This window comes from Sorex fumeus, unplaced genomic scaffold, assembly GCF_029834395.1.
Source record: "Sorex fumeus unplaced genomic scaffold, SorFum_2.1 ptg000265l, whole genome shotgun sequence".
Lineage (NCBI taxonomy): Eukaryota > Metazoa > Chordata > Mammalia > Eulipotyphla > Soricidae > Sorex > Sorex fumeus.
In genome coordinates this window covers 1,215,651-1,231,639 of record NW_026606322.1, presented here as the reverse complement: position 1 = coordinate 1,231,639, position 15,989 = coordinate 1,215,651, and the positions used below count along the sequence as shown (strand labels likewise).

The 15,989-nt window shown below is 36.2% G+C and overlaps 1 protein-coding gene across 1 annotated transcript in view; it reads right to left on the bottom strand.

Moving 5' to 3' along the window:
• The window catches only part of IQCB1 (IQ motif containing B1), a 54,550-nt gene that overhangs the window by 35,947 nt on the left and 2,614 nt on the right, over positions 1 to 15,989 (bottom strand). The window contains exons 2-5 of the mRNA XM_056109318.1: positions 14,560 to 14,671; positions 13,988 to 14,150; positions 6,241 to 6,367; positions 4,259 to 4,352 (exon numbers count right to left, since the gene is read on the bottom strand). Of these exons, the coding sequence (XP_055965293.1) occupies positions 4,259 to 4,352; positions 6,241 to 6,367; positions 13,988 to 14,150; positions 14,560 to 14,659 (484 nt within the window). The 5' untranslated portion in view covers positions 14,660 to 14,671. The remainder of the gene's footprint in view (positions 1 to 4,258; positions 4,353 to 6,240; positions 6,368 to 13,987; positions 14,151 to 14,559; positions 14,672 to 15,989) is intronic.

The window sequence follows — 15,989 nt, the reverse complement described above, 5'->3', positions numbered from 1 at the left end:
TTGTCCTTTATGTAATCCAGTATTTATGTATTTATTACACAGTCCAGTTTATATTTATGCAGTCCAATATTCTAAGAATTCTTTAGATACCAAATTTTAAAAATGTTTAACAACTTCAAAAAGTTGTAAAAATAATTTCACTATTATTATTTCTATGGCTCTTAACTTTTATTACTTTAATAGCAATTTGTTCTGTGGGATAAGTACATTCATCCTGTTTCTGTCTACTTAATAATCCTTTATAAGTAGTTTAGAATTATGTAGTTTTATATAAAAATTAAGCTAAAATTATTAAACAGCCATTCTTATTTTTTAGCTTTATGATAATTATATAACTTTTTCACAGTTTAGGTAACATGGCTCCAATATGATAAGTTTATGATACTGATGTATCTGAAGTTTCTGAAACCCAAAGTACCCAATATCCTACAACAATTGCGTGTTTCTTCTAGTCCATCTCTTCATTTCCCTCCACCCTTGCTTATATCTAAAGTTTGTAATTCAAGGCCAAGGGTTTGCCATAACTTATAAGTCTTCATTCTGCTTTTCAAATGCAGTCTGTTGAAGCTTTAATAATAATGCTTTTAGATATATATAAGTTTATTTTTTTTTCCTTTTTGGGTCACACCTGGCAATGCTCAGGGGTTATTCCTGGCTCTGCACTCAGGAATTACTCCTGACGGTGCTCAGAGGACCATATGGAATGCTGGGATTCGAACCGGGTTGGCTGCGTTCAAGGCAAACGCCCTACCCGCTGTGCTGTCGCTCCAGCCCCTATAAGTTTAAACAAAACAATGACTCAATCTTAACAATGACTAACAGGGGGTTGGAGAAATAGTATAGCAGATAGGGTGTTTGCCTTGCAAGTGTCTGACCCAAATTTGATCGTCAATACCCACTGGTTCCCTAAGTACCACCTGGAATGATCTCCTGAGCACAGAGCCAAGAGTAAGCCCTGAGCAGTGACAGGTGGGTGTGGTACAAATATAAAAAATTTATCTAGTTATTCTCAATCTTATTTTACCTTCCCCATTTATTTGAAGTAAACCCAAGACACTGTTTTATCCATAATATTTTCATATATGTTCCCAGAGATATGACTAATTAAAACATAAACAGTAAAAAATAAAACACTGTCTAAGCATGAACACTGCTAATAATCCCGATTCTTTAATTTTATCAAGTTATCTAGACAGTGCACCTATTTCCAATTATACTGAATTATTGGGGGTGGGAAAGGTCTCTCAATTGAGAGACCTAGGCTCAGAAGTGCCAAAGTTCCTTCTCAGTGATTCTTGGCCAACTGATCTGGCAGTTCAATGCAAAGACCTGAGGATGTGGTGCTGGGAATTACCCTGGTTACCCCCGAGTTCTAGCTGCATACAAAGTATGCACCTTAACTCTTGTACTAACTTTCTAGTCCCTGTATTGTGAATTTTTAAGTTTGTCTGAATCAAGATCCAAGTAAGATTCACAAACTGTAATAGGCTATCTTTCAGATATTTTTAAATCTGTGGAATTTTATTTTTTTCTTGCAATTTATCTGTTGATAAAACTTAAAACTGTTCTACTAACTTCTGAAAATCAGATTTCACTAACTGTATCTCTGGTGTATAATTTAATATTTCTCTAAGAACTGGTAGTTGAAACTATAGAGGATCAAAAAGACTCTGGATTGAATTTTGGTATATATAGTCAATGTTAGGGCTGGAGTGATAGCATAGCAGGTAGGGCGTTTGCCTTGTGTGCGGTCGACCCGGGTTTGATTCCTTTGCCCCTCTTGGAGAGCCCAGCAAGCTACCGAGAGTATCTCACCCGCATGGCAAAGCCTGGCAAAGTACCCGTGATGTATTCGATATGCCAAAAACAGTAACAAGTCTCACAATTTGTTGTGAGATGTTACTGGTGCCCGCTTGAGCAAATCAAGAGGACAGGACAGTGCTACTCTATGTTAAGATGAGCCATTAGGAGTAACTAATGTCTGGTTGTTTTTCCTTTTGATATGCTTACAGTAAAAGATTTTAGATTCCTAAATCTATCATCAAGGATTGTAAATGGCACTATTCTTTTATGTCTTTTTCGCTCACTCTTTGTAATACTTAATACAGAGAAATTTTGCCTCTGCAGTAAGGAAGGGCAGAGTAAATTCTGAAATCTACATTTACTAATTTTTAACATAAATAATTTTCTTAACATTTAGTTCCACTGTAGTGATGTATTTCAAAACACTGTAATTATTAACAATCATACTGCAGAAATACTCCTTCTTGGCTAAGAGAAGCTTCCTTTAGTTGATTCCTGAGTCCTTTCACCAATAGTATTTGACTGATTCCTTCCTGGCTAACCATTAGCTCAGACTATAAGGCAACCATTGTCTAAGAAGTCAATTTTTTTTTAGAGGGAAAGGTTATTGTGGATCCCAATTTTGTTTCCACCTATATCCTGCATATATATTTTATAGATTAAGTTTACTGATATTTTAAATTATAGATTTACTGAAAGAACATTATCTCTTTTGTTGTACCTATTACTTTTATTTATTTTTTTTTTTTGGCGGGGGGAGAATACTCCTGGTGGTGCTCACAGCCGATTAGTGCCAAGGTTTGAACTCCGGGTTTTACATGTACTTTACGATTTGAGCAACATGCCTGGTGAGTTTTCATTTTTTAAATTATATAAATATGTACGCTTTACCTTAAATGTCCAAATTTAAACCATATTTTTACATAAGACTTAAACGATCATTAGCTTGTTGAGAAAAGACGTACTTTGAATCTACTTTTCTGCCCTTAAAACCAATTGCAGTTATTTTTACAGACCTGAATAGAACAATTTTATAAAATTTTTGCCATATATTTTCCACCAATATTGTCTAAGAATCATTTAAACTGTTAAATTTTTGCATAGCAATTGACACTCCTGTCCATTTTCTACTTAAAACATGACTATTAAATTGTTCCTTTCCAGTAAACTAGAATATATTATTTAACTCATATTTGTAACCTAAATTTTACCACCTACATATAATATTTAAATATTTCTTGTTAGGGGAAAAAAGAGGAAATAATTTAAAAATTACTCCAGTATTCTCTCCTGTTATCCTTTAACTAGGTCTTTCACATCACACTATATGAGACAAAGTACTTATAATCTGTGGTAAAATAGTTCTTTAAAATGCCAACTTTATAATATCTATTCTATAATGGGAAATGGGTAATGCTTAAAAATAAAAAACATATAAGCATGTTACTGAGCTTTACATGGATATTTCTGCTAAGAGTATTAGTTATACTGAAAACAGTTAAATTTAGAGAACAGAAAATGGAAAGAAGTATGAGGACCAGAAATTATGGTTTTCCTTTTCCAACAATCCTTAAAGAAAATTTTAATTCCTTAAATCACATGCATGCATAATTATGAAAAAAGCTTTAGATACTACTTTATAAAGTCAGTGTACTTATAGATTTATATCTCTTAATATCAGCTTAAAGATATTCTACCTACATCTTGCAAGTTCATTAAATGTCATTATGTAAGAGCTAGCGTTTACATAAATAGGCCATGAGTCAAAAATATCTACTCTATACATATGAATTTCTCTCACTTTAAGTAAAATCCAATAGTATTATGATCTTTGACACTTTGGAAAATATTTTCCCTAAACTGTTAAAATTACCATTGATCCTTATTTAGATTTACTAAAAAGAAAAAAGGGAGAAAGTTGTATTTTAATAATTTCCCTCTGACTATATCCATTGTCAATGTGGTATGTAAAGCAGGAATGTCCAAATAGGCTTCTATTTTTTTTATAAATGGGAGGATGGGGTTATTAAAACATTTGAGTGTGCTTTTACTTAACCATGGTTATCTGAATAGCCAATGAGGTATTTTTTTTTTTTAAAAAAGGTACTGTTAGTGGGTTATTCTAATGTAACTATTGGTCGCATAGAGAAATCTTTTCTTGGTTGGGGTCAAAGAGATGGTCAAAGTACAGGTCCAGGGCATTTTCATTCCAGGAGGTGATTTGATCTGTGGCACCACATATGGTCTCCAAGCAGCAGGCATGGTCCTTGAGTACAGAGCCAGTAGTAAGTCCTGAATAAAGCTGGGTATGGCCCAAACAGCAAAAACTTCAACATCTTTTCTTGGGGGCTGGGGATGCTGTTCAGTGGTAGAGTAGTTGGCTTGTATGTGTGAAAGCCTAGATTCAAATTCTTAAATTGCCCCAAACCAACCAAACAAAAATCTTTTTTCTTACCATTTTGGATGAGTTGAACATGGCCTTCCAAAAGCCAAAAGAGAGAATCAGTAACAACTTGAAAAAAGTGTAGTAATTCATCTTTTCCTTGATCCTTAATACATAAAAAAACAAATTTGCTTCTTAATGATTTCAGTAAAAAGGAGACTTTTTATTGGGGGGTTAAGTGTCCAGTTACTGTATCTAACTTAGATATTTATGAGGGAATAATCTGAGAGCTTATAAAACTTCTGATTACAGGGTAGTGATACCGATTATACCTGTTAGCAATAGTTGTTATCCAAAGGCCAAATGAGACAATGTAAGAAGTATAAAAACTGTAAGCTGATACACTAGAATTTCTTACCACTGGCTATGCTTCAGAATCAAGTTAAACTTTTTAAACAAAACAATTTACAAACTAGTTCAAACATAATGAATCTGAATCTCTATAGTAAAATCTAGACATCTGTATTTCACAGCTTTCATTATGTAAAAAGAGTTGGAAACTGCCACAAACACAAACAGAGATGTCAACATATAAGACATTATTATCAGTGCATTTCAGATGGCTTTATCTATTCTGCATTTTCTATTCTGATTCCATGAGGGGAGATCATGCCTTTTAGCTCCCCACTACTCAGTGTCCAAAACAGCTTTGACACATAGTAAATGTTCAATCAGTTTTAAGTACATGAATATTCTATATGGTTCTTTCTTAAGTCACAATTATCTTTAGTGGAAAGCATATAAGGATAACTAATTGTATTCAGGCCCTGAATGTACTGCAGAACAAACATAATAATGACAACAGGAAAAATATTACAATTGGTAGAGTTATTCGTCAAAATAATGAAAGACTTTTCTTCCTACTATTCCGACACAGGGTGAGAGATGATTAAACTATCATGTGCTAATTTACAACAATACAAAACAGAATATCATAAAATTAAGTATTCCTTTAATCCAGTAAACAGCCCTTGTCAATTTCACCAAGCAACACAGCAGATTGGGTATTAGAATCCTCATTGTTGTTAATCTCAAGAATAGTGCTGGACTTTAATTTTCTTTAAAAAAAATTAGATAATATCCCAAATTATACTGTCACTGAGAAAGTAATAAAATTTATTCTTGAATCACTTAAAAGATTCTTGAATATGTGTGTTTTTATTCTTGGAGACATATACATATCACACATATATAGTATCAATAAAATTGTAAAAGATATAGGGCTGGGAAGATAGCTGAAAGGACTGGAAAGCATGCCTTTCATGCACTAAAAGTCTTGAGTTTGATTTCTGCCTTTACACAGCTTCCTAAACGTCACCAGGTCGTAGCCCCGGTGCCCTAAGCACTGTTGGGGTTAACCCTAATGGCGCTCAGCACTGCTGAACACACACAGTCCAACATTGCTGAGGCTAATTATAACTGAAATGGCCCTTAGTACCATATATGTGCTTGAAAAAGGTCCCTAAAATTAAAAAAAATTATCAGTATTATTTATGTAAAATAAAGGTATAGATATGCATACACTATGTACATATATAAATATATATACTATTTTAATTATTTTATACTTAAGGTCAGGATATCTTGAATATATATCCTACCATGTGATTTACCTGGTAACTAGCTATTTAAAAAAAATCTGACAGGGATGTTTCTAAGTATACAGAACAAATATGGGTTCTTTTGCTATTTCCTTTTTACTTCCCATTTGATCTCATCCTTAATAAGGTATCTGTCAAGACAGGTTGGGGGGTTGGGCAGGGTCCGTGGTGGAGAGACGTGGACATACAGAGTGGTGGAGGTAGAAATATATGTCTGAAAAACTACTGTAAACAACTATGTTAATCATGGTGTCTAAATTAAAAAAAAATTCACACAGAAGTTAAAATTTCTAACTGTACATTCAGTCGAACTATACATTTGAAAAATAAAGCAGAATATCTTCTTAAGAATGACAATTGTTTTTGTTATGAAGCAGTTAATAATACACATACCTGAGCATTAATGAAACATGTTTGCAACCTTCTCCCCAACACCAGAAAATTCTCTGCAGCTGATGGAAGTAATTCATTGTAAAATTCTTCAGCATCTTCCCCTGGCTCTAGACCAACACAGCAATGACTACAATAAGAGTACAAATGTGACTTACTTTTTATTAATAGTCAATCAGTTTGAGTGCTAAAGTTTCTCTAGACATTGTCTTGGTAACAATGGTCAAGCAATAAAGATCTTTTGTTGGAAAATTAGTCTGACATCTTTCCAGAAAGCTGAAGAGTGATAACTTCACATGTACTCAGACCTGGGACTCCATTCAGGACAAAAATAATCTTAGGGTAGGATTTATCAACATAGGACAAAGAAATGCTACATTCTTAATTTTTTAATAATTTTTCAATAGATTTTTCTTAACATCTGATAAAACTAATAATATAATCCTCAAATCAGAAAAGAGGGACCCCCAACTTAATTAGGAATACTTTAAAACATACCTTAAAGGAGAAAAAGGAAAATATGCCCTTTTGAAACTGAACATAAAAGTGAGCTTCTGGATAGGAAATGAGACAAAAGTCTCGATAATAAAAAGTTTTTCTGTAGACCAGTGTTTCTCAACAGGGAGCCATATGACCTATGAGCCCTTAGGATATCCAAGGGAGTCACAGGTGAAAATCATGTAAATGGAGGTACACAAATGACATGAGATTAGGGGCCAAGTGTTAGGATGAGGTGGGGCAGAGGAAGAAAATAAGGTTGGAAGGGTGCCACAGTTGAAAAAAGGCTGTGAATTAATAACAAGTAGAGTCACCAAATTCAGAATGGTTATGTATATACACTGTATACTCTATGAATAAGCATTAGAATCAAATGTTAAAAACCTAACTGCCTAAGCTATAAGGGACGATGAAATCAAGCAATTTGCTGCAACCTGGTTGGAACTGGAAGATATCATGTTGCATGAAGTCAGAAGAAAAAAGACAAACACAGATTGATCTCACTTATCTGTGGTAAACAGAATACTGGATGAGAAAATATATTGAAGTCAAGGGGGGGATGGCTAGATCACTTTTGACCCCAGTGTTTAGAGAGTAGAAGGAGAGAGAAGGAAAGAAATCAAGGAGGGAAGAAGAAAATAAGAAGGAATGGGTGAACAGGGATCAGGGTTTCAGCTATATTGGTGTTAACAGTGACTGTTATCACCATATATTAAAAACATAGATTCAACAACACTGAAAACATGAGATCTAAGTTATAACCACAGGAACTTTGATATGGGCCTGTCAAGCTAACAGGCAGAGGATGGGGCAAGGACTGGGGGTGGAGATGGGATATGGGAACAATGGAGGACAGAAATTGACTCTGTTAGTGGGATTGGTGCTAAATTATATGCCTAAAACTCAACTATCAATTGCACTGTAAATCACAGTTCTTTAATTAAATTAAAAAACAAAAAACTAAATGCCTAATGTTCAATGTATTAAGGTGTGTGTGTGTGTGTGTGTGTGTGTGTGTGTGTTGGGGGGGGGGTTGTTTGTTTTTTGGTGCACCTGGAGTCCTTAAATTAATAGATTAGTGCTTACATATGAATACTTTTTTCTCTTTGTTTCCTAAGTTAATTATTTAAGAGCACCTATAGTTTGTTTGAGAACACTAGTAAATGAAACTATAGCACAGTGGTAGGGCATTTGCCTTGCACGCAGCTGACCTGGCCAACCCAGGTTCGATTCCTCTGCCCCTCTTGGAGAGCTCAGCAAGCTACCGAGAGTATCTTGCCTGCACGGCAAAGCCTGGCAAGCTCCCTGTGACATATTCGATATGCCAAACACAGTAACAAGTGTCACAATGGAGATATTACTGAACCCGCTTGAACAAATCGATGAACAACTGGAGGACAGTGACAATGACACAAACATTGCAAATTTTTTTCGATATGGGGATTTCATTCATGTGGCTTCCACCTTAAAGTTTAGTTCAATCATTGTTTCATCAGTTAACATATCTGGTCAAAAACAAACACCTAAGTCTTTATTTACTTAAGGAAAATGATACTGAGAATTGAAAGTATAAAAAGGATATTTGCATTTCAAATTTTTGTAACTATCAGGAATTTAACTTAAGCTAGTAATGAGGAGTAAGCAGTTTTAAAAGCAAAATTCCAATAATTACTCTACATTTTCAACAACTTAATTAGATAGTGGTTAAGGCACTAAGAACATCTTGTTAATTTTATTGTCTACTTTAAAAATAAAAGGTTTTATATCAATAGATGCAGAGAAAGCATTTGACAAGATACAGCACCTGCTTATGATGAAAACTCTCAATGAAATGGGAATTGAAGGAACTTTCCTCGATATGGACAAAGCCATCTACCACAAGTCCACAACAAGCATTACTCTCAATGGGAAAAAACTAAGTCATCTGTTCTCGGGCTCTTGGGTTTTGTCCAGATTTGGGCTATTGTGAACAGTGCAGCAATTGTGCAGAAATGAAAATAGAAGTGCAGATGTCATTTTGGCTATACTTTTTTGCCTCTCCAGGATATATTCCCAGGAGTGTTATTGCTGGATCAAATGGGAGCTCAATTTCTAATTTTTTGAAAATCGTCCAAACTGTTTTCCAAAAGGGCTGAACCAGTCAGCATTCCCACCAGCAGAGAAGGAGAGTCCTTTTCTCGCCACATCCACGCCGCCAACACAGGTTGCTTTCGTTCTTTTGGATGTGGCCCAGTCTCTGTGGTGTGAGGTGATAGCTCATCATTGTTTTGACCTGCATCTCCCTGATGATTAGTGATGTAGAGCATTTTCTCATGTGCTTTTTAGCCATTCGTATTTCTTCTTTGAGAAATTTTCTGTTCATTTCGTCGCCCCATTTTTTGATGGGGTTGGACGTTTTCTTCTAGTGGAGTTCAACCAGTGCTTTGTATATCCTTGATATCAACCCTTTATCAGATAGGTATTGGGTAAATATCCTTTCCTACTCTGTAGACTGCCTTTGTATTCTGGTTATTGTATATTTTGAGGTGCAGAAGCTTCTTAATTTAAGATAGTCCCATTTGTTTATCTCTGTTTCCACTTGGTTAGTCAGTGGAGTGTCGTCTTTGAAGATACCACTAGCCTCAATATCGTGGAGGGTTTAGCCGACCTTGTCTTCAATGTATCTTATGGATTTTGGCCTGATGTTGAGATCTTTAATCTATTTTGATCTAACTTTTGTGCATGGTGTTAGATTGAGGTCTAAGCCCATTTTTTCGCATGTGGTTGTCCAGTTATGCCAGCACCATTTATTGAAGAGGCTTTCCTTGCTCCACTTCACATTTCTTGCTCCCTTATCAAAGACTAGATGTTCATACATTTGGGGTTGTGTGTACGGATATTTCACCCTGTTCCATTGGTCTGCCGACCTGCCTTTTTTTCCAGTACCATGCTGTTTTAATTATTACTGCTTTGTAGTAGAGTTTGAGGTTGGGGAGGGTGATGCATCCCCATGTCTTTTTCCCAAGAAATGCTTTAGCTATTCATGGGCGTTTGTTGTTCCATAACTTTGGTACATCTATAAAATGGAGTACTATGCAGCTGTTAGAAAAGACGAAGTCATGAAATTTACATATAGTGGTACATATGGAAAGTATCATGCTAAGTGAAATGAGTCAGAAAGAGAAGGACAAACACAGAAAGATTGCATTCATCTGGAGAATATAAAGTAACAAAATAGGAGACTAACATCCAAGAATAGTTGAGATAAGTACTAGGAGTTTCACTCCATGGCTTGAAGGCTAGCTGCACATGCTAGGGGAAAGGGCAGGTCAGAAAAAGAAGGGAACACTAAGTAAAGGGTGTAGGGAGGATCCTCCCAGGATGGGAGATGCATGCTGAAAGTAGACTATAGACTGAACATGATTGTCACTGAATACCTCTTTTGAAATCTCAGCAACCAAAAGGAGACAGAGAACAAAAGGGAATGCCCTGCCACAGAGGCAGGATGGGATGTGGGGGATGGAAGGGGAGGGAGGGTTACTGGGATCATTGGGGGTGTAGAATGGGCACTGGTGGAGGGATGGGTACTTGATCACTGTATAACTGAAACCCAAGCACAAAAACTTGTAAGGTCAACAACTGTACCACATGGTGTTTCACTAATAAAAAAAAAAGAAGATCCTACAAACAATAGATTTGTATAGTAAAGTGACAGGTTACAAAATCAATACTCAAAAGTCCATGGCTTTTGATATGAAAGCAAGAAAGAGAAGAAAATGATATGAAGAAAACAACTTTGCTCAGTCATGCCTCAAAAATTCAAGTACTTCAGAATCAGCTTAACTAAGGATGTAAAGGACCTATACAAAGAAAACTACAAAATGGTACTTCAAGAAATAAAAGAAGACATAAGGAAATGGAGACACAGTCCCTGCTGATGGATTCAGAGAATTAACATTGTCAAACTGGCAGTACTCCCCAAAGCATTATGTAGATTCAATGCTGTCCCTATAAGAATACCCATGACATTTTTCAAAGAAACTGATGAAACATTCCTAAAATTCATATGGAAAAGTAACCCCTATGAATAGTTAAAGCAATTCTTGGAAAAAAGAAGATGGGAAGCATCATCTTCCCCAGCTTCAAACTGTACTACAAAGTAGTAGTCATTAAAACAGCATGGTACTGGAATAAAGACATACCTGCATACCAATGGAATGGGGTTGAATATCCTGAAACACACCTTCAAATATACGATCATTTCATCTTTGATAAGGGAGCAAGAAATATGAACTGGAGCAATTCGGAAAGCCTCTTTAACAAGTGGTCCTGGCAAAACAAGACAGCTACATGCAAAAAAAAAAATGGATGCAGACCTCTATATTATGCCATGCACAAAACTCAGATGAAAATGGATTAAAGACCTTAACATCAGACCCAAATGCATAAGGTACATGGAAGAAAATATAAGCAAAACCTTCCATGATATTTAAGCTAAAGGTATCTTCAAAGATGAAATGCCACAGACCAAGCAACTGGAAACATACACAGACAAATGGGACTACATTAAACTATAAAGCTTCTGCACCTCAAAAGAAACACTGACCAAAATATAGGGAGAGTCCACTGAATGGCAAAGGTTATTTACCCAATACCCTTCTGATAAGGGGTTAATATCAAAGATATACAAGGCACTGGTAAAACTCTACAAGAAAAAATACCCAACCCCATCAAAAAATGGGGAGAAGAAACAGAAACTTTCTCAAAGAAGAGATGTGAATGGCCAAAATATGCTCTACATCACTAATCATCAGGGAGATACAGATCAAAACAACAATGAGGTATCATCTCACACCATAGACACTGGAGCACATCAAAAAGAACAAGAACAACCAGTACTGTTTTGGATGTGGGGAGAAAGGAACTCTCCTTCATTGCTGGCGGGAATGCTGACTGGCCCAGCCTTTTGGGAAAAAAATATGGATATTCCTCAAAAGACTAGAAATTGAGCTCCCACTTGATCCCTCAATACCACTTTTGGGAATATACCCGGGGGGCCCAAAAACACACAGCAGAAACACCATCTGCATTCTTATGTTCATTGCAGCACTATTCACAATAGCCAGAATCTGGAAACAAGGGGTTAATATCTGAGTTCCTGAGAAAAGCCCAATGGATAAAGAAACTATGGCACATCTACACAATGGAATACTATGCAGCTGTTAGGAAAAAATGAAGTCATGGTATTTGACTATAAATGAATGGACATGGACAGTATCATGTTGAGTGAAATAAATCAGAAGGAGAGGAACAGATGTAGAAGACTGCATTCATTTGTGGGATATAAAAAGTATATAATAGAAGACTAACATCCATGACCTCGGAAAACAGGGGCTAGGAAGAATGGCCAGTGGTTGGAATCAACCACAAGTATGTGTGGGATGGAGGGTAAGTAAGATAGAGAAGAGAACAGTATGACAATAATAGCTGGGTATTATCATGCTGGACAAGAACTGAGTGTTAAAAGTAGATAAAGGGATGTTCCTAATAAACTTTTAGTATCTGCATTGCAAACCACAATGCCCAAAAGCAGAGGGAGGGAGGGAGAGAGAAAGAGAAAGAAACAAGAAAGAGGGGGAGGGGGGGAAGGAGGAGAGAGAGAGAGAGAGAGAGAGAGAGAGAAAGAAATGCCTACCATAGAGGCAGATTGGCGGGGTGGGGGGTGATGGAAAGGAAACTGGGGACATTGGTGGTGGGAAATGTACACAGGTGGAGAGATGGTGAGATGAGTGTTGGAACACTGTATTACTGAAATCTAATCGTGAACAGTTTTGTGAAGGTCTATCTCACAGTGATTCAATAAAAAAATACAAAACAATAAAAAATTAAAATAAAATAAAAGGTTTGATCTCGCAAATGATTTTGAACATATCAGTAAAAGCTATTTATAAATTTTACTGATAGGATGCTAATACCTAATAAAATAGTTACTATAGCTAAACCATTACAAAAATAATAGTTCTATATTTGATCTCCTATAGGACTTATGCCTTTCATTTCATAACTTACTGCATACTGTCTAGTATGATAAATTCACATGACAGTCAACCCTATACCTATGGTAAATTCTGCTAATTCAAATTAAGCACCTTAATATCTTTATTGTTTTTGTTTTTGTTTTTCTACAACAATTTTATCATGTTTATTTCCAGCAGACAGTGAGCTGGTCTGACTTCAGAATGTAGCGAGTTACTGAAGTTTCCTCATAGGCTAATACTTCATACTTTGATCTTTCCAAACATGATAGACTTGAACAAAAGCACTCTTAGCTATAACATTTCAGGGGGAAAAATATATTGAACTTGGTTCAAGATTGGAAGAGTCTTTGTAAGTTCCTCAGGGGAAAGGTCACTGTATTTAATTGAAAAGCATTGTCCACTCTTGCTGAAACCGTGGTGAATGTGACCCAGTTTTCATATCTCTCCTTTTCATTCTTTCAAATCAAAGCAGTTAATCATCTGCTGGGTGTTTTCTATCACTGTACCCCTCCTTTCAAGAAGGAAAGAACTGTCTCAATTCTGTCTTAAAGGATTAACACTTTCTTTCTTTCTTTCTTTTTTTCTTTCTTTCTTTCTTTCTTTCTTTATTTTATTAGTGATTGTTACCCATTGCCTCTTTTGCAAACCACAACACTCAATAAGAGAGAGAGAACAAAAGGGAATGCCCTGCCACAGAGGTAGGGTGGGCTGGGGGAGATGGGGGGGTGGGGGGGATACTGGGATCCGTGGTGGTGGGAAATGGGCACTGGTGGAGGGATGGGTATTTGATCATTGTATAATTGAAACACAAGCACAAAAATTTGTAAGTCTGCAACTGTACCTCATGATATCTTTATTGTTTTTAAATATTTCTTAGTTACTAAGCCAACTAGACTTATGGGATTCAGTGGTGCTACCAAATATAAGCACCATCTTCAAAGAACTTATGGACTTGGTGAGGGGGTGACACTGGTGGTACTGCAGGAAACTTTTATTATCAACAGTACTATAAATCATAGTATTGAAAATTAAAAAGAATAGCTAATGGAAGGAGATTTTCGACCAAACTTTACAAATATACATTTATGAACAATAAGATACAAGGGAAAGGTATAACCAAAATTTAGCACTGGAGGTTGCCAATGTTTTTTACTAAGCAACAAAAATAAGCTTAGATTAGAAGAATCACCTGCTACATTCTTAAAGAACAAGTTGACATACAGCTTGATTTTTACCTTAATATCTGTGTAAGCTGGGAAATTGTAGTCCAACCACCCTGGATTCGAGAACAATCTTGACTGAGGACCAAGAGGCAATACTGAATGAGGTCATAACAATATATATCTTGTTTTATTTTCTTCAACTCTGAACTTCCTAAAGGTGTATTGTTTATTATTTCTAGGGCAAAAGAAAATAAGATTTCTTAGTTTTGTTCAATAAATCTGAATCTCATTTGTATTTTTAAAAGCTAACCATTGGGTGTGAGAGATAGTGCAAGTGGGTAGGGTGCTTAACCTGCACATGGCTGACCCAGGTTCAATCTCTGGCATCTCATATAATCTCCCAATCTCCATCAGAGTAATCCCTGTGTACACAGCCAGGAGTTAGTCCTGAAAATTGCAGGTTTGGCCCAAAAACCAAACAATAAAACAAAATGAAAGCTAATTATTCATATATTAAAAAGGAAAAGAATCATTGCTATGACAATGTAAAGACTTCCCTGAACAAACTAAAACGTTAAAACTGTGCCAACAATGAATTATTTTGATACTCAATTAGAATAAAACAATCATAAATATTCTCTTACCTTTTAACTTCAACAATATAACCGGGACATTTTGCTCAGGGCTTTTTGCCACTTCAGCTGCTAGAGATAAGATTCTTGGGTCTGTGCTTATTGGCTTCATTTTTCATATCACCTATATTTAAGATAAACAGACGCATAGACCAAAGCTCTAAAATATTGTTAAGACCTGAAACAATCTCAATATAAATAAAAACTTATCCATAATTACCAAATAATTGTCAAAGATAGACACTCAGTGTCCAGGACACTGAGGTGAGCCCAGCAGTAGCAGCTGAAATGGAGGTCACCTTGGTATTCAGGACTGCCATCTTGCCCCTGCTCCCCCCAGGTCAGTATTATCCCTGCCCTGGAAGAGCATGCCATAGGTTGGAGCTTAGCAGCCACATATTTCTTCTCCTCTCCAGAATTCATGGAGAGCATATAAAGACATCCTAGACGCACAAAACCTCACAAGAAACAAGTCCAACTGCAAATGTCACAAAGGGAAATTAATGCAGAACCCAACCCAACACTGTGTGAGTGATGATGGTAGCCTGGGAAATGCTAACTAGAAATAATGAGCTATATAACCTCTCAGATAAGGAATTTAGAAAGTAACTATAGAAAAACTGTCACTGTCACTGTCTTCCATTGTTCATCGATTTGCTCGAGCAGGCCCAGTAACGTCTCCATTGGAGACTTTGTTGTTACTGTGTCTGGCATATCGAATACGTCACGGGGAGCTTGCCAGGCTCTGCCGTGCGGGCGAGATACTCTCGGTAGCTTGCTGGGCTCTCCGAGAGGGGCGGAGGAATCGAATTTGGGTCAGCCATGTTGGCTGCGTGCAAGGCAAACGCCCTACCGCTGTGCTATCGCTCCAGCCCCATAGAAAAACTGTTTCTCATATAGATATTAGCTCTCTATCTTTTGTATTACTTATAATTTTTCTTATATATAATTTTAAAAATTTTGGTTATGGAGTCTCTACCTGTTTTGCAATTTTACTGCAGTCAAATATAGCAATGTTTTCTGTCTTTTGTGTATGTATATACATATATATGTGTGTATGTATATATATATGTGTATATATATATACACTCTCCTAAATTGTTTTTTTTCCGTTTTGGTTTCGGGGCCACACCCAGGGTTACTCCTACCTTTGCACTCAAGGATTACTCCTGGTGATACTTTGGGAACCACATGGGATGGCAGGGATCAAACCTGTGTCAGCCATATGCATGGTAAGTGCTCTGTCTTCAGCCTGCTCTAACATTTTAATAAGTTTTGCTGATTTTACTTACATCCTCTATTTACTTTGATCTTCGGCACATAATTGTTTTTATGTCTGTGTAAGATATGATAGGAAAATTTTAATTAAGTGATGTTAGAAGTTGATTTAAAAAAGTATAAAGCACTGTGATAAATTAGTCTGAGATAATTTGTCATAAACA